The 19,440-nt window shown below is 39.0% G+C and overlaps 1 protein-coding gene across 2 annotated transcripts in view; it reads left to right on the top strand.

The window, feature by feature from the left end:
• Positions 1 to 17,652, top strand: part of tpm2 (tropomyosin 2 (beta)) — a 54,351-nt gene extending 36,699 nt beyond the window's left edge. For both annotated transcript variants that reach the window (XM_028601636.1, XM_028601634.1), the window contains exon 9: positions 16,017 to 17,652. In XM_028601636.1, the coding sequence (XP_028457437.1) occupies positions 16,017 to 16,099 (83 nt within the window). In that variant the 3' untranslated portion in view covers positions 16,100 to 17,652. The remainder of the gene's footprint in view (positions 1 to 16,016) is intronic.
• Positions 17,653 to 19,440: the final 1,788 nt, after the last annotated feature.

The raw sequence follows: 19,440 nt of genomic DNA, 5'->3' as shown, positions 1-19,440 counted from the left end.
AAGTAGGAATATTATTTGAAAATTGCGTGGATCGGCTCTGACGGCATTCAAATAAATGATCTGAAATCCCCCACCCACACCCACCCAAATAAGTTATTTGCATCCTCTCTACAGTCCCTCTAGGCTATTGCTTTTAAATGATGCATTGTAGTGATGTATCAATGTTTTCTTCAAAGATTTAGTGTAATGATAAGTAAGGCTGTTTTTTTAGTAAATGTGTCTGTAATTGATCTCGTGGGACATTTAAACAGCAACACTAGTAACAGACCTGCATGAAGCTGGCCCCCCATGTCATCCAAAAATTATTAAAAACACTGCTATTCGTGCCGGTTTATGTTGTAAAAATTATTATTAGTTTGTGCTGTTAAGGTTTTTAAGTAATTCAACTTTTAAATTTTTGACATTACACCTTTCATACAAGAAAAAGCCTACAGCTCAGTGTTTTATAATATCAGAATGACATGCAGTGAGTGCCTCACATGAAACGACATCATTAATGCAGAATAAGATGAAAATGGTGATGAAGTAATATTTTCCACCAGGTAAGCCTGGGGCTTAATAAACTTATTACAAAGTAATTTTGGGTTTCTGTAGCCAGTGACATTTCATTATTTGTATTTTATTTTCAGTGCAGATGTAATGGCATTGTAATTTTTTAGTTTTTATTTCAAGGCTGAGGCTTAATTAATAAACACAACCCCAATTATCATAATTGGTTTTGAGATTTTACTTGCTGTGAAAACCTTGTCTGATAGGCTACAGTATTGTGGCATTGTATCAGGACTTCCTGGCTAGTGTGAATGGCCAGATGATGGGCCTATTTGGGAGAAAGTCCAGGGCTGTTTTTTAGCCCCAGTCCGTCCCTGTCTACAGACGGACCCTGGATTCATAAAGAGAACAAAGGAGATGTAATTGTTATGTCGTGCTACTGGCTACCGCCAGCTACTAGCCAATAGCCAGCAGTTTGGGAACAGAGACGTTAATAACGTTACATCCACGTTACAAGCTTTACAGCATACAGCCCACGGATGGATTATAAGATAATACAAAAGATGAATTACAGCTGTTATATTGATTATTACAGCTACAGGAACTCGGGAGAACCGTCATATGAGCCTGCAGTGCAGGGCGCAGTACCGTGGGTCGGCTCGTTCATTATGGCTAGTTAAATAACTCTGGATTCGGCTATTAGTGCATTCCACAACTTTTACAACATTTAAGTAAGGACTATTTAAGTGTTCAGACTGGTAAGTTGATGTACCTCAAAAACATTTATAGAGTATTTTTCACCATATAAGGTCTATGGAAAAAGTGTTTCTGGGCCAGAGGGCATCCCATAACGTTGCAATTCCACCGTTGGCCGCTAAGCCTGGTGCTGTTCCTGGGGTCTTGCTGTTCTCGGCGCAGAATTGTGAATGACGATGGTCGCTCTAGAGTAGGGTTTCTCAAAGTCCGGACCAAGGTCTGCTTCCGGACCAAATGGTGAGTCAACCTGGACCGAGCCAATAAACCTTGTGTGATGAGTGCAATACCTTATGAAGTGTAACGTTTGTTGTTTCTAAATAATTTTTCTATTGAATGATAAATTGTTAGTGAGGTTGAATTTGCACACAAAAATCGACACAAAATGCTGAATAATATGTTAAAAAAAAAAAAAAAAAAAAAAACTTATTTTACTGCATGATGCTAGAAAAAAGCTACCGTTGGGTACCAGTAGCAAAGTCCATATAACGGTACCCAAATCGGTCCAAAAGTGGAGCAGGAAACTGAGTATTCAAGTTGAATATACTGTATGTTGCTTAAAATTAAAAAGTGAGTTGATTAAATGTTGTTTTGTTATGGCCAATGGTTCCGGACCTCTGAGCTGGATTAAAAATCTGATGTGGACCTTTGGGTAACAGGTTTGAGAACTGCTGCTAGAGTGACGTTGCATAAATTCCGACTGTCCAGACTGAGGTCGCATTTTAAAAAGAAGTTAAAGTGGCCCAAATCACTGGAAAAGATCAGATGCTATGTGACTTGGGCTATTCACACAACCAAAACAGATTTGGGTTACTTTGGCTTGCAGTCTGAACGTAGCCAATGTGTTCTCAATGCATCCTTGGTGCATTCACACCTGTACTTAGAGCTGTCCCCTTTAGTTTCCACTGTACACTGATTGGATTACCCAAGACACATGTTAATACCACGTCTGGGCCACAGACAGGGCCATCGAAGTGTAATAGTTAGTCTCAGAACAGAGCACTTTGTCCAGACATAATCAAGGCGATATGGGACAATATGCTTTTGCCCCAATTTGATTATTTCACGATACATGGGTGCCGATTAATTTTGTATATCTAGAAGTATTGGGATTCGATAGCATTGAGTATGGCGATTTTCTTTTCTTCTTTAACAAAAACAAAAGTGGAATAATACACCTCTAGAGACAATATATCATGAGACATTTCTAAAAACTAATTGTAACTAATTAAAAAGAATGCACATTTATTTTACTGGTATAGAAGAACATAAGATGGATTTTCTGCTTCCGCTCTGTTTTGATGGAAACATGTATGATGTAGTCGCCGAAGGCGGTACCGTAGAAACAAATATTAGGTCAATCACTGAAAAAAAAATAGCGATTTTGTGGAAAATAATCGATTTAAAAAATAATAATCGAAAATCATATGTATCGTGATTTTTTTTTTCTACACCCTCCTTTGACACATTTATCACTGGTGTATATAAACTTTATTAATAGTAATATAATTATAGTCACACATAAGGATATATTTCAGTTCCCTCCCCAAAGCTTTGAATATATGCTAATGCACATTTCAAACTTCATATCTACCTGCAGGTGCCACTCACACAGCCAGAGTTTTCCTTAGTCTCGCAATAGTCCACACAACAATACTGAATAGGAGAAAAACGTGCTCCGTTGTATTGGCATTTCTTTAAACCAATCACAATCCTCTTGGGCGGTGCTAAGCACTGGACAGAGCCACGGTGCCTCTGCTAAATAGCCTCGGGAAGGAACTTGTTTTGGTGGAACATGTGCTTGTTCAAATGGATTATCTGTCCAGTCTGAGTTTTCTGTTGCATGACTAAAACAACTTTTGAACGTACACGTTCCACCAAAACAAGTTCCTTGCAGAGGCCCCGCGGCTTTTCCCGTGCTTAGCACCGCCCAAGACGATTGTGATTGGTTTAAAGAAATGTCAGTAAACCAGTGCACGTTGTTCTCCCATCCCGGAATGTTGTGTGGACTAGCCAGACCCTCCTCCGCAGCGCTGTGGAGGAAGGTCTGGCAATGCGAGCCTTATGTATTATTGTATCTGCTCTTAAAAAAGACACTTCCTGAATGTAGCGGCGTCTGAACACAGCAGAGAAAACAGAAAAAACTAAAAAAGCAGCAACCGGAAAATCAACATATCGATTATGGTCTGTCACTGCATCGATGCAAAATCGTCCGCATTACGATGCATCAGTGCAATGATTAATTTCAACACCCCTAGTCCTCACATTGTCCAATATGACACTGTAACAAAGTGCGTCACTCACCCCTACATCACAGCTGCTTTTCCTTCTCTATTTGCTGAGTCAACAGAAGGCAAGGCAAGGCAGCTTTATTTCAGCAACAGGGCAATTCAAAGTGCTTTACATAAAACATTAAAGTGCCAGTAAAAAGTATTAAAAAAAAAAAACTTGGTGTTTTCGTTACCCATTACAGGATTGCAGTAGTTCTACTTTTCACTACGATGTAGCCGTCACTAAAAAGCTTAGTTTAATCTCGGTAAACCTTGCTAAATCCGGGACAGTTCACAGTCTGTCTCTTGATAAGTTCACAGAAATATCTGAAATAAGTTCACCGACGTTGTCTTTCTTATTGACCTAGTTCACAGACTAAATCTGACCAGTTCACAGACGTGGTCCTTGTATGGATAATCTATTGTCACACCTGTGTTGGAGAGGTAATATCAGAAATATGTCCGTTATCTGCCGGTCCATATTTCTCCGTAATTTTTCTGACCACAGGCCCTTTTGGCTCAAGTGACTTGGTGTTTTCGTTACCCGTTACAAGATTGCAGTAGTTCTACTTTTCACTACGATGTAGCCGTCACTACAAAGCTTAGTTTAATCTCGGCAAACCTTGCTAAATCCGGGACAGTTCACTGTCTGTCTCTTGATAAGTTCACAGACGTTGTCCTTCTTATTGACCTAGTTCACAGACTAAATCTGCCCAGTTCACAGACGTGGTCCTTGTATGGATAATCTATTGTCACACCCGTGTTTTTTGAGTTCTAATCTATGTCACACTTGCCTTGGAGAAATTCTCAGAAATATGACCGTTATCTGTTCAAAAATACCACTAGATAAAAGACAAGAATAAAATTGACAGTGCAGTATAAGAACTGAGAGATAAAATATGTGAATAAAAGTTACAGTGCAGTATAAGAAATTAAACCTTAAAGAGCAGTTATAGAATGTCATACAGTGTCAACAATGCAACTTCAGTATAACAAATGAACAGTTATTTAAAGAAAGGCAACATCAAAAAGATAGGTCTTTAGCTTTGATTTAAAAAAACAGAGTTGCTGCGGACCTGCAGTTTTCTGGGAGTTTGTTCCAGATATGTGGAGCATAAAAACTGAACGCTGCTTCCCCCTGTTTAGTTCTGACTCTGGGGACAATAAGTAGACCTGTCCCAGACGACCTGAGAGGTCTGGGTGGGTCATAGTGTAGTAACAGATCAGAAATGTATTTTGGCCCTAAACCATTTAGTGATTTATAAACCAGTAAAAGTATTTTGAAATCAATTCTTTGAGGCACTGGAAGCCAGTGTAGAGACTTCAGTACTGGAGTGATGTGATCCACTTTCTTGGTTTTAGTGAGGACTCGAGCAGCAGTGTTCTGAATCAGCTGCAGTTGTCTGATTGATTTTTTAGGGAGACCTGTAAGGACACCGTTACAATAGTCAAGTCTACTAAAGATAAAAACAAGGACAAGTTTTTCCAAATCCTGCTGAGACATAAGTCCTTTAACCCTTGATATATTTTTAAGGTGGTAATAGGCTGACTTTGTAATTGTCTAATGTGGCTGTTAAAATTCAGGTCTGAGTCCATGACTACACCAAGATTTCTGGCTTTGTCTGTTGTTTTTAACATTGTCGTTTGAAGCTGAGTGCTGACTTTCAATCGTTCCTCTTTTGCTCCAAAAACAAACACCTCAGTTTTTTCGTCATTTAATTTAAGAAAATTCTGGCACATCCAGTCGTTAATTTGTTCAGTGCACTTAGTCAGTTGTTGTATTGGACTATAGTCCCCTGGCGATAAGTTTATATAAATTTGTGTGTCATCCGCATAACTATGGTATCCATAATCTGAGCCAGTGGAAGCATGTAGATGTTAAACAGGAAAGTTTAGTGACAAGAAAAGGTTGAGTTGTAGAGAAACTGTTTTTTCAATGATTTTACTTAAAAATGGAAGGTTTTATATCTGCCTATAGTTGCTCATTAGTGACGTGTCTAGATTGTTCTTTTTTAAGAGTGGCTTGATGACTGCAGTTTTCAGGGTCTGTGGGAAGATACCTGAAAGAAGAGACGTGTTTACAATCTGCAGAAGATCTGTAGCCAAACGATTCGAAACATTTTTGAAAAGGCCTGTTGGTAGAATATCAAGGCAACAGGAGGAGGTATTCAAATGTTGTATAATGTCCTCCAGGTTTTTACGGTTAATCATATGGAATTGGGTCATATTGGAATTGGTTTTGCCTGGACACTGTGACAACACAAACTCTGTATTCAATATGGAAGCACTGACTGTTTGTCTAATTTTCTGAATTTTGTCGTTGAAGAAAGTGGCAAAATCATTGCAGGCCTCGGTGGATAAAAGTTCAGATGCTACTGGTACTGGAGGGTTGGTTAACCTATCGACAGTAGCAAACAAAGCATGTGAATTATTATTATTTTTGGCAATAATGTCCGAAAAGAAGGACCACCTTGCATGCCTCAGTTCCGAATTATCAATGCGAAGTCTCTCTTTATAAGTGTTGTAGTGGACCTTGAGATTAGTTTTTCGACACCTGCTCTCTTTTTTCGGTTCTTACCAGTATGACATTTCTCCATGGAGATCTTTTCTTACCAGAGACAGCTTTGACCTTAGTGGGAGCAATTGCATCAATAACATTTGTAATTTTACAATTGAAATTGTCTACAAGCTCAGTGACTGAGGCCACTGAGAGGGTGGGTTTGGAGGAGAAAAGCTGAATGAATGATTCACTGGTGTTTTCAGTGATATACCGTTTTCTGATTACCTTTGTTTGGACACTTTTGTGCACAGAGATAGTGCCATTAAAGAAAACACAGGAATGAACAGAAAGAGCAGCATCAGTCACCACAACCTTGGAAATGTTCAAACCCTTCGAGATAATCAAGTCCAGAGTGTGCCCCTTGTTGTGTGTGGGCTGTGTCACATGCTGAGTCAGTCCATAGTTTTCAAAAAAGTTGCCTTTCAAAAAAGTTCTTTGGTCCCTCTATCCTGGGGGTTATCAACATGAATGTTGAAATCACCAGCAATAACTACACAATCAAAGTTAATACAGATTATAGACAGCAGTTCAGTAAAGTCGTCAAAGAAGGTTGCACAGTATTTAGGTGGCCTGTAGATATTTAGAAATATAGGTTGAGGGGAGGACCTTAGCTGAAGAGCCACATATTCAAAAGAAGCAAAGTTTCCATAAGAAATTTGAGTACATTGGAATGAGTCATTAAACAAAATGCCGACTCCACCTCCTTTCTTATTCACTCTGTGCTCACAAAACTGAAGTTAGGGGGAGCTGACTCTATAAGAACAGCAGCACTGTTATTATGGTCTAACCAGGTTTCAGTTAAAAACATAAAATCAAGATTGTGCTTAATAATAAAATCATTGATTAAAAATGATTTACCTGCCAAAGACCTGACATTTAGTAAGGCTAGTGTTAAAATAATTTTTTGGGACAGGTTGTTGCTTAGCTAAATTTGCTATGTTGGCAGTTAAGTGCTTCTTTTTCTTACTTAGCAGATTCACCATTCTTTTTCTATTACCTATCACAACATAGATTGAAGAAGAATTTAATACACAGGGCCCAGGCTTGTCCTGGAAAGAGTCATGAGTGCCACTAGGCGTGCAGCCTGGACCCAGAGAGAGAAGACTCTCAGGTCCACCTGCATTTGTATTAGATGATCTGTAAACCATGTTTCTTTATGTGATAGCTGTGGGAACAGATCAATGCATCGCTAGATTTGCAGTGTCAGGTACATACTGTGAGTAACAAACATACTGATAAACTTTTTATAGAAATGCTTGATGTGTCTGTGTGGCACGAGTTTGATGGCTAGTATTCGGTTGGATTTGCTATAGTCTCTATACATCTATACATAAGTCTCAGTGTAAAACAAACTACATGAACACACTGTCATGAGACTATGCATAGACTTGGCTTGCCTTGCTTCAATCAGTGACAGGCCGATTGCATTGCGACAGTGATGCTTTAATTCATTTCATTTTCAGTTTTGTAGTTTTTAAGTTGGTTTTGCAGTTGGAAATGGTTTTGTGTTGCATAAATAGTGGGTTCAGTCCCGTATTTAGAATTACTGGAAAAACAGTCTTTTAGAAAATGAGCTAAAACAACTGAGAAACACAGGTAACACTTTATTTTATAGTTCATTATTTGCTCATAGTTTCCTGGAAAGTTCCCGGAATAAACTATGTATTTAATCTGGTACTAATTAAAGGCAATTATCATGCCCAGTGTAACTGCCAGAATTGCCAGATGAACATCAGTTCAGACATTTGTAACTGTGTAGTCTCGCATTGCCAGCTCTATCTCCACAGTGCTGTGGTCTGGCTGCACCACAGATGCATTCTGGGATAGGAGAAAAAAAACGCTCTGGTTTGTTTAAACCAATCACAAGGGTCTTGAGCGGCGCTAAGCTCCGGACTCAGCGACGGTAGCTCTGCTAAATAGTCTCAGGAAGGAAGTTGTTTTGGTGGAACATTTGCACATATTAAATGTAGTTTAACACAAGTTTGACACAATACAGTAATGCCAACTATTTAAATGAGCTGGATACGTGGCCGGGTTGGCTCAGTGGTAGAGCAGGCACACATATACTGAGAGGTTTATGCCTTGACGCGGAGGTCCAGGGTTTGAATTTGACCTGTGACAATTTCCTGCATGTCCCCCCCCCTCTCTCTCTCTCTCTCTCTCTCTACCCTTCCTCACCTGTCCTATCAAAATAAAGGTGGAAAAGCCCCAAAAAAAAAAAAAAAAAAAAGAGCTGGATACATGGTTTAACCTCATTGGCTCCATGTGTACTTCATCCACAGCAATCCCACCAATCGCTCCCAAAACGTCCCAGTTAGAGAGGAATGCCCTAAACATAATCTTTGACAGGCCTGCCTTTTTTGCCAATCCAAGATTTCTTCAAAACTTGCCATTTTCAGCGTATGGCTTGCTTGTTGAAGGTTGTTGTTTCCTGTAGCGGTATTTTAAGAACGGCAACACACAGAGAGCAGAAGGTGAGGGGCAAAGGACATCAAGATGTCCGGCTTTAACCTGGAAAATGTGCTTCCGTTGATCCAGACTAGCCCCAGTATGATCAGTACCAAAAGACATTGTTTTTTTTTTCCAGGAAACTTCTGAGGAAATTATTAGAAAATGATTAGGAAAGCTGGAGTCACGTGATGACAAGCTGGGAAATGGCGGCACGCTAGAGCAGCGCTTCTGACACCCACCTTCAATTAGATGATTTAGTATATATTTCGTTCGCAAAGTTAATCAGACTTCGATAGATAACTTACTTTTTACCTGAAGCATCCAACAAACGACAAATCTTCCAAGCAGCCAATTTGAGGGGTGCTAACGCGTTTGAAAACAACAACCTCAGAAGCTAACGATTCCCCGTCACCAGAGTCAAGTAATCAAAATCCGAACTTGAAAGATGTCTTTGCTGAAATCAGTCAAATGAACGCAGGTTTGAAGGGGGTAGCAAATGATGTGATTACCATCAAGGCGACTACTACAGAACTTCATCAGCAACGTACAGGCTAGACTCGACGAGGCCAAGAATCGCATCTCGCATGTGGAGGACACATCAAATCGTTTGACTGGTGATACTGAGAGGAGGACGAAACTTGTGGATGAACTCTGGAATAAAGCTGAGCATTTGGAAAATCGCAGCAGATGGAATAACATCAAAATAATCAGCCTCAAAGAGGGGAAGGAAGCAGGCTGCAAAATGAACGAGTATGTACAAAAGATCCTATCAGAGGGGCTCGGATTGATTGGATCGGAATTCGAGATTGAACGGAGTCATCGGAGCCTCGGGCCTAAGCCTAATGAAGATCAATGTCCCCGGGTCGTGTTGGTGAAATTTCTACGTTATACTGCGAGGGAGAAAGTCCTGGCTGCAGCGAAAAAGAGCAGGGGATTTGAATGGGAGGAGTGCAAGCTGTCCATTTTTGAGAATATGTCGAGGGAGAGAGCAACAATGAGGATGAAATTCTCCACAGCGAAGAAGTTACTCTGGGACCGCGAAGTTCGCCATACTCTGGCCCACCCTGCAACACTGAGGTTTACTTGGAAGGGAAAAAGGCAGAGTTTTACTGACCACATGGAAGCGGAAAGATACATAAAGGAGCACATCCAGCTACAAGGAGGTGATAAGTAAAGTGCTGTGACTGGAAATATGTAAGTCGAAGCATTATGATACGGGTTGTAAGGTTGGGTGGACGAAAAGCTTTGGGGTCTGTCTTCCTCAGAGGTGTCAAGTAACGAAGTACAAATACTTCGTTCCCTTACTTAAGTAGAAATTTTGGGTATCTATACTTTACTGGAGTAATTATTTTACAGCATACTTTTTACTTCTACTCCTTACATTTTCACGCAATTATCTGTACTTTCTACTCCTTACATTTTAAAAATAGCCTCGTTACTCATATTTCAGTTCAGCTTGTTCATCGTTCAAAAACACACAAACAAAAACCCCTATCCAAATCGCTCCATCCGGAGAGAGTGAATGTGATTGTGGTTGGATGAGAAGTATAAACATAGTCATTCCGACACCCTATTGGTTTGTACGCGATCCATCAAACGTGCACAGACTTGGTGCTAATACGCCACCGGTGCCTTAACGCCCGTTATCTACCGGACCGAATAGCAACGCGGATTTCGGTGCCTTATTTAGGTGCCACTTAAATGCCTGCGCTTCTCTCTGATGCTCCGAAAACGGACGTTAGAGGGAACTGAAACATCGCCGCACGGGACGCTAGTTAACACTACAGTTGACAGCAGGTAACGTTAGCCTAGCGTTAGCTAGCAGCTGGAGTAAACATGATAAAATGCTGAGAGCTAAACGGTGTAAAGTGTGTCTGTATTTCACTGGAGAGGATTGTAACACCAGCCTGTAGCTGCCGTTGTCTGAAAAACACAGAAGAGATGTGTCACCTTTTTCAGCCCTTCTGAGTTTGCAGGTATGATTTTAATATAACATTATTATAGTCATTATGGTTTTGTCCCCACGTTTTGGGGTTACGTTTTTGTCCTTAATGGCATTGTTTCCCCCTTACATCAGGGGTCTTCAACGTTTTTTTAAGCCAAGGACCCCTTAACTTAAAGTGAGATGTAGCAGGGACCCCCTACCACATATTAAGTAGAAATTAAGTTGCATATTAAACTGGGCCTACAATAACTGTTAGGGCAGCCTAAAGCCTTCTTATGTACCCTTTTTTCATAAGCTATTAAAATATTAATTGTTGGCATGATTTTATAAATCATATTTTAATGTTACATATGTGGCACAGTAAATCTAGGATTAACTGTATCTGTGGGCTGATATCTTAGTGACTACCTTACCTATAGGCCAGTAAGCCTATCATCAGTGGGAATTTATATTTGCTAATAATATGTTGGAATTATGGAATAATTTGGAGGCCCCTCTGCAATGACTCTGAGGACCCCCTGTTGAAGATCTCTGCCTTACATTACTTTTACTTTTATACTTTAAGTAGTTTTGAAACCAATACTTTTACACTTTTACTTAAGTATAAAGCTTGAGTTGATACTTCAACTTCTACAAAAGTCTTTTCAAACCCTAGTATCTATACTTCTACTTGAGTAATGAATGTGAATATTTTTGACACCTCTGGTCTTCCTGAGTCAGTGAGTTTTTGCTGACAGCGAGCATCACGGACCAAATGTGTGACCCAGAAGTGGGCTCGCTGCCCCTTATGGGCAGTGTTTTGAGTTTTTTGTTTTCTCCCTTTTTTGTTTTATTTTTCGTTTGTTCTTCAAGGATTTGTTGTTCACAAAATTGTTGGAAGTTAAAGTATTGGTTTTCTATCAGAAGTGACTGTGGGTATAATACCAGTTTATATGTTAAACGTTTTTTTTGCTTGGTTTTTTTCGTTTCGGAAATTAATAAGGAAATTTCACCGAGGCACAACAGGTACAGTGTGTTATATTTTACTAATGTGCGATGGATAGACAATGTGTAAATTTCATATCTTGGAATATAAATGGCTGTGGGTCTCCTGTTAAAAGAAAAAAAATACTTGCATATCTTAAGATCAGAAAGGCTGATATTGCCTTTTTACAAGAAACACATTTTAAAGATGAAAAGGAAGCTTTGAAACTTAGATGTGGATGGGTAGGTCATGTTTTTCATAATTCTGTATCAAGCAAGAGGATTGGAGTAGCTATTCTAGTCAGGAAGAAAATACATTTTGTATTGACGAATCAACATAAAGACAAGGAAGGACGTTTACTCTGTATAGAAGCAAAGCTCAACGATGTTAAAATAGTGCTGTGTAATGTATATGCACCAAATAAGGAGGAGCCTGAATTCATTCATGAGGTAAACAAAATATTAACCAACCTCGAGGAATATGTTATACTTGGAGGTGATTTTAATCAGACTATGGATGGCATCCTGGACAGAAGTCAAAGCAGAGTCAGTTCAATCCCAAGAGATAGGGCTGCTATTCACACTCTAAAGGATGACAATGGATTAACAGATATTTGGAGATTCGTTAATCCACGAGAAAGGGAATACACATTCTTTTTAAATTGTCACAAGACCTTTTCAAGAATTGATTACTTTTTGATCTCCAGCTCTTTAACTGACCTTGTTTCTGAATGTATAATTGGAGTAATAGGACTGACCGATCATGCACATGTGGAGTTAAAATTAGAATTTAAGGTAGATTATAAGAAAAGGGGGAGATGGAGGCTAAATACATTTATACTGGAAGATAAGGTTTTTATAGATTCACTGCAGAACGACATGAAAATGTTTTTTGAACTTAATATTGGGTCATCTCAGAGATTAGCAACAGTTTGGGATGCCTCCAAGGCATTTATCAGGGGGAAATGTATTGCTTATGCCAGTAGGAAAAAAAAAGGAAAGTGTTGAAAAAGTGAAACTTTTAGAAAAACAAATCAGTGATTTTGAAAAAGAATTGGTACAAGGTTTTTCAGATTTTAAGTTTAAACAGCTTTGTCAATTAAAATTTGATCTTCACGAACTCTTTAATAAGAAAGCAGAATATGCATTATTTAGATTGAAGACCAAGTATTACGAAAGTGGGGAGAAAGCTGGGAAACTCCTTGCTAGGCAGATTAAGCAACATGATGCATCTCACATCATACCTGCAATAAAAGAGGGAGATAAGGTGTTCACATCTAATAAAGAAATTAATAGGGTTTTTAACCAGTTCTGTTCAAAATTGTACACATCAGAATCCTGTTACAGTCCAAAGGAGTTGAAAGATTTTTTAACCAATGTTACATTGCCCACTTTAACCCCCGATGAACGAGATTCAATAGATGCACCTATAACACAAGAAGAGGTTAGAACTATTATAAAGTCTTTGAAATCTGGGAAATGACCAGGCTCAGATGGATTTTCAGCAGAATATTATAAGAAGTTTGTCGATGAGTTGACCCCAGTATTAACAGATGTATTTTCAGAGATACATGTGAATGATATGTTACCTGACCGTTTCAATGAAGCCGTAATATCACTCATACCAAAATCTGGAAGAGATACAATGGATCCTGCTAATTACCGTCCAATAAGTTTGTTGAACGTAGATTGTAAACTGTTTACAAAATTATTAACCTCACGATTAGAAAGTATTTTACCTAAAATTATACACAGAGATCAGGTAGGCTTTATTAAAAATAGATCCTCATCTGACAATATGAGAAGACTATTACATCTCATGTGGATGAATCATTCTAATCTGGATCCCATTGTTGCTATTTCACTTGACGCAGAAAAGGCCTTTGATAGGGTGGAGTGGGGGTTTCTTTTCGCGGCCTTAGAAAAATATGGTTTTGGTTCAGGTTTTGTGAAGTGGGTTCAAATTCTTTACTCCAATCCTAAAGCAGCTGTGATAACTAATGGAATAATGTCATCTTTTTTTAATCTTTCTAGGTCTACCCGCCAAGGCTGCCCTCTTAGCCCACTACTTTTTACATTAGTTTTAGAACCGCTTGCGTCAATGATTAGAGAGGAACCAAGAATTAAAGGTGTATTTGCAGGGGAAAGAGAACATAAATTACTATTGTATGCCGATGACCTATTGTTAGTAATTAAAGACCCTGCGTGTTCCTTACCAGTACTCCTTAATATGATTGAATCTTATTCTAAATTCTCAGGATATAAAATCAACTGGCATAAGTCAGAGGCTATGCCAGTATCAGCAGTGTGTTTTTCTTCCTCAGTCAGTACATTTAAGTTTAAATGGATGCATAAAGGTATTAGATATTTAGGTATCCACCTGAGCCCTAATTTAGAGAATATAATGAATTTGAATATGGAACCTTTGCTTCACAAAATACAGGCAAAATTAGATGGTTGGAAAAAGCTTTTTTTAACTTTATGGGGAAAGATTAATATAATAAAGATGGTGATAGCCCCACAGTTTAATTACATATCGGGGATGGTCCCTGTAAATATACCTCATCAGATATATAAACAATATAATGCTATGATCAGGAATTTTCTGTGGCAAGGTAAAAGACCCAGGATTGGCTTTAATAAGTTATGTTTGCCCAGAGATAGGGGAGGTTTGGCATTGCCAAATGTAGAGCTCTATAAAGTAGCATTTGAAATGGCTAAGATTGCTAGACACTGGGGGGAAGATGTTTTAGATTTAGATTTGGATTGGGTATTAATAGAACGACAACTTACCTCCCCCTTTCGGCCAATAGAGGCTTTTTCACAAAACCCAGAAGGGGATCGGCATCATATGACCAATCCAATATTGCTTCATTCCAAAGAGGTTTGGAAATTCATCCACAAAAAGTGTAAGATTTCTCACCTGTGTCAATATTACTCATCAATATGGAATAACCCATTTGTTAAGGTAGGGAAAAAGACCTTGTTTTGGGGACAATGGCTTAAAAGTGGAATACGTACCCTAAATGATTTATTTAGTAATGACAAGCTTTTATCTTACAATAATTTAAAAGGAAAATTTAATTTAGAAGGCCGGGATCATTTCTGGAAATATTTGCAGATTAGAAATTGTTGAGTGGCAAAGGTTCCCATTGGACAAGAGAAGAATGTTTTAGAAAGATTTTGTGTCAGTTTAAGGATTGGTGATAAGAACTGTGAAAACTTGAGATTGATTTGGCAAAGAGACATTAATAGTGCCATAGATAAGGACACCTGGAGCAGAGTTCTGTCCAACAGTGGAAGGTATATAAGGGAAGCAAGAGGCAAACTTATCCAGTATAAGGTTTTACACCGGTATTATTATACGCCAGCTCGACTTTTTAGAATGGGTGGTCTAAATGATAATAAATGCTGGAAATGTAAACAAGAAACTGGCACATATATGCATGTTCTTTGGCATTGTTCAAAGATTCAACCTTTTTGGGAAATTGTGTTGAAATACTGTATCTTGGAGAATGTTTGGGACTCGACCTTCCATTTTCATCAAGGATTTGCCTCTTAGGAGATAAATCTGAGATTCCCCAGATCAAAAATAATGAGTTTTCACTTTTCACTGTGGGAGTAATTACGGCAGTTCGATTGATACTGTGTGAAAGATATTCAATGTCCTTCTTTTAAAATGTGGATTGAATTTATGGTTGAGAATGTATCATATGAAAGAATGTTAGCTAAAATGAATGGAAAACATAGAGATGTTGACATGTGGGAGAATTTTATTCAGTTGGGTACTTTGAAGGATGACTACACGCTTGAATTGTAAATTGCCTAGACTGTTGTGCATAAAGTGGAATTTCTGTAATTAGTATTATTTTTCACTTATTACCGGTATTATCAAGATTGATGTTTTTCTTTTTATGTTGGTTTTTGGTATGTTTCGTTATGTATAAAGAAAACCAATAAAAACTTCATTTATAAAAAAAAAGAAAATGATTAGGAAATTATAGCTTTGTAAAATAAAGTATCATTGAAAAATGTAGTGTAGAGTTAAACAGGTTTGCGAAGTTCTCCAGCAGCATTTAATTCTTCTCTTTTAAACCTCAGAAACGGGCAGATTGAGCTTCTTGTCTGTCTTTTGAGCACACCCTTTTATGGTAAAGGAGCGCTTCTTTTTGGTGGTGGTTGAAGAAAGTCTCACAAGGTGCTCTTTGGTGCCGTGGTAACCCAATAGTATCAGAACAGCATGACAACCAAGGCACTCTTGTTGAGGAAAATATTAAAAAGCCTTTATTGATCAGGGTTCAACGTTAAAGTTTTTTTCCCACTTGTCGGTCGGGCAAGTAAAAACAAATTCTACTTGCCCAAAGTCTATTTTTACTGCCATTTTTTTTCCCGAAAAAACAGCAACAATAGCATTAAAAAACCCAGGTTTTATATTTTTTTTCAACAAGAGTGCCTTGGTTTTAATGCTGCCCTTTTATGGTAAGACTGTGTAGAATTTTAAGGGCCTTGGGATTTTCTGTATCTCCAGTTCCAGACAGGAAATGTATTTAAATACTCACCCTTGTGACTTTGTTTCCTCCCCCAGAGAAACTGGCCCAGGCCAAAGAGGAGAACCTGGACATGCACCAGGTGTTGGACCAAACCCTTTTGGAGCTCAACAACCTATAGAGACCACCTCAGAGCTTTAATCAACGCTTTAATCCCCCAACCCAACCCAAGCTCCCAGCGCAGACCTGTACAGATGGAGTCTGAATGTAACATCAACGTCATGTGAGGATGGTTCAGACGTCAGTCTGGAGCCCCTTGCAAGAACGTGTCTATGGCTAACTCAAAGATATTTAGTGTGCACTACAAACTATTGCAAGTCTCTTTAATCAGAAAATGATCTGATCTTCAATACAAGGTTCCTTGGGCCTCATTTATCAACAGTGCATAGAAAATGATCTAAATTCTGTCTTACAAATTAAATTTAGTATGTGCTTAAGAACAAAAAAAATCTGTATGTATCAAACGTGCGCAAGTAAATCGTGTGCACATCAGTAAGTAATCAATCTTGATAGATCCCACCTGTTCTTAACCACCATGCTCGTTCACACTTAGGCCAATGCATTCAGAAATGTCTCCAATTAACCATATATGGTAACAACAGATCCCTTTATCAATCACGTGAATGTGTTAGTCCCTCGCCGCAATAATGGCAAAGAAGAAGAACTTCTCAAACCGTGAAATGAAGCTACTGGTAGATGTGCTTGAATCCAACCAACAAATATTGTTTGGTTCACTCAGGGCAGGACGAATTACAAACAAAAGACAAAAATTCTGCATTGGAGAAGGTCACGGATATCACGACACAAATCCAACAGTATGTTTTTGGGGATGCGGCACCTACTTAGAAGTTGCTCTGTGCCCTCGCCAAGCAGATCAGCGCCATCTTTGAGCACATTGTTTGCCAAGTCTTCCAATAACGCAAGATACGCCACAGCACTATATTTCAAACATTTGTCACAACGGTCTTTTATCCGGTTTGACACCAATTGGGCAACTTGTCCGTTTTAAAACTAGAAAAATGACTAATTGAGTGTTTTGTAATAAAAAGAAACACTGGACACGTGTGGATGTTGATTGTGTGATGCATACTGTGACACTCCTAATTTTTATTTGTAGTATGGCTCTTCTACCACTAGATTTTGTTGGCATGGCCAGAGCTGTGCTTATATTCATACACATTCCTAAGTGTAAGTGCACGTTGGTAAATTCCACACTTTGCGTGGTAACGTTCTGACGCATTACATACGCACATAACAGTGCGTACACGCGGTTGATAAGTGAGGCCCCTTGCGTTCACATGTGACTATCTTGTGTGCATGTAAAAAGTCACTCATGGGCACAACTGTCCCAAGAGCAAATGTTTCCGCTGGAACAGTTTCTCTTGTTTGACCAAACATGACGAAGCATTTCTCATTGGACATAGGAATCATCAGGAATGTAGCAAAGCTCACTTATGTATTGTCATCTTTTCAGAGCAATGATAAGAAACTCAAACTCATACAAGATAGTTGCTGCTGCACACAAGGACACCTTTCTCCTTCACACAACATGGTTTCTAGTACAGGAAATAGTTTACCTGGATAAATAAAGGTTTAAAAAAAAAATATATATCCTAATATAACATATGAAACTAGAAAATGTAGTCAAAAAAGTAGGGCCTAAACTCAAAGGAAGTCAACTAAGCAGTAAAGACGGTTTGATAAGATCAGAGATAAAGTGTAACTATACATTTTAAGACAGGATGTAAACAACTTGTGTGCACCTAAATTAGAAACCAAACTGTCATAAATTGAATAAAGTGTGTCATATGTGAACACAAAAGCCTACGTGTAGCGTCATTTTTGATAATATCTGGGTGTTCAAATGGGAACACATTTTTTTACTGACATGGACCATACTGCCAGCATGGCTACCACAGCATCCTGCAGCGACATGCCATCCCATCTGGTTTGCGTTTAGTTGGACCATCATTTATTTTTCAACAGGACAATGACCCCAAACACACCTCCAGGCTGTGTAAGGGCTATTTGACCAAGAAGTGATGGAGTGCTGCACCAGATGACCTGGCCTCCACAGTCACCGGACCTGAACCCAATCGAGATGGTTTGGGGTGAGCTGGACCGCAGAGTGAAGGCCAAAGGGCCAACAAGTGCTAAACATCTCTGGGAACTCCTTCAAGACTGTTGGAAAACCATTTCAGGTGACTACCTCTTGAAGCTCATCAAGAGAATGCCAAGAGTGTGCAGAGCAGTAATCAGAGCAAAAGGTGGCTACTTTGAAGAAACTAGAATATAAGACATGTTTTCAGTTATTTCACACTTTTTTTGTTAAGTACATAATTCCACGTGTTCATAGTTTTGATGCCTTCAGTAAGAATCTACAATGTAAATATATATATATTTTTTTAATGTTTATCCGAGGTGCAGTCGGAAGAGATGTGTTTTTAGCCTTCGTCAGAAGATGCGTAGGCTTTCGGCCGTCCTGATGTCAATGGGGAGCTCATTCCACAGTTTAGGAGCCAGGACAACAAACAGTCGGGATTTCGTTGAGTGATTAGTTGTCCCTGGCTGTGAGGGGGCAGCAAGCAGGTTGGCTGATGCAGAGCGGAGTGGGCGGGTTGGGGTATAGGGTTGGACCATGTCCTGGATGTATGCTGGGGCTGATCCATTCGTGGCCCTGTATACAAGTACTAGTGTCTAGTGTCCCGAGAGAACCAAGCAGGTCTGCCTTGTTACACCATCCAAACTTTCTTTAAAACTTGCTATTTTCAGCGTGGAGCTTGCTCGATGTTTGGTGTTTTTTCCAGAAGAGAACAACGTTTGAGAACAGCAACACACAGAGAGTGGAAGGGGAGGGACAGTACCATTCAAGTCCTTTTTAGGCTGGTATTTTAAGCAATTTAAAAAGTCAGCATTATATTATTAGTAGAATTGAGTTACTAATAGAACAGACTAATAGAATATAAGAGTGGGACTGATTTTCCATGTTAAAAGATAGATTGAATAATAATACTGACCTATCTAAATAAAGGTTTTTTATTGTAAAAAGAAAATGTCATACTTGTATGAGTCTGACACATACATGCATCTGTTTTTGTTTTAACCACTCTGCCAGAACGTTCTAAGTACTGTTAACAAACTAACCGACAGACAGACACAAACAAATCATTCAATTCAATTTTATTTATAGTTGCCTATCAAATCATAACAAGAGTTATCTCAAGACACTTTACAGATGGAGTAGATCTAGACCACACTCCATCATTTACAAAGACCCAACAATCCCCCCCCCCTCCAAGAGCAAGCATTTAGTGCGATGGTGGCGAGGAAAAACTTCCTTTTAGGGAGAAACCTGGGACAGACCCAGGCTCTCTGTGGGCAGCATCTGTCCCTGCCGGTTGGGACACAGAGACACTGATACAGATAGATAGAGAAATATGATTTATAATAAATATAGCAGTT

The sequence above is a fragment of the Perca flavescens genome, chromosome 16 (genome assembly GCF_004354835.1).
Source record: "Perca flavescens isolate YP-PL-M2 chromosome 16, PFLA_1.0, whole genome shotgun sequence".
Lineage (NCBI taxonomy): Eukaryota > Metazoa > Chordata > Actinopteri > Perciformes > Percidae > Perca > Perca flavescens.
The sequence above is the reverse complement of the archived record's forward strand: the minus strand, read 5'-3'. Positions and strand labels throughout refer to the sequence as shown.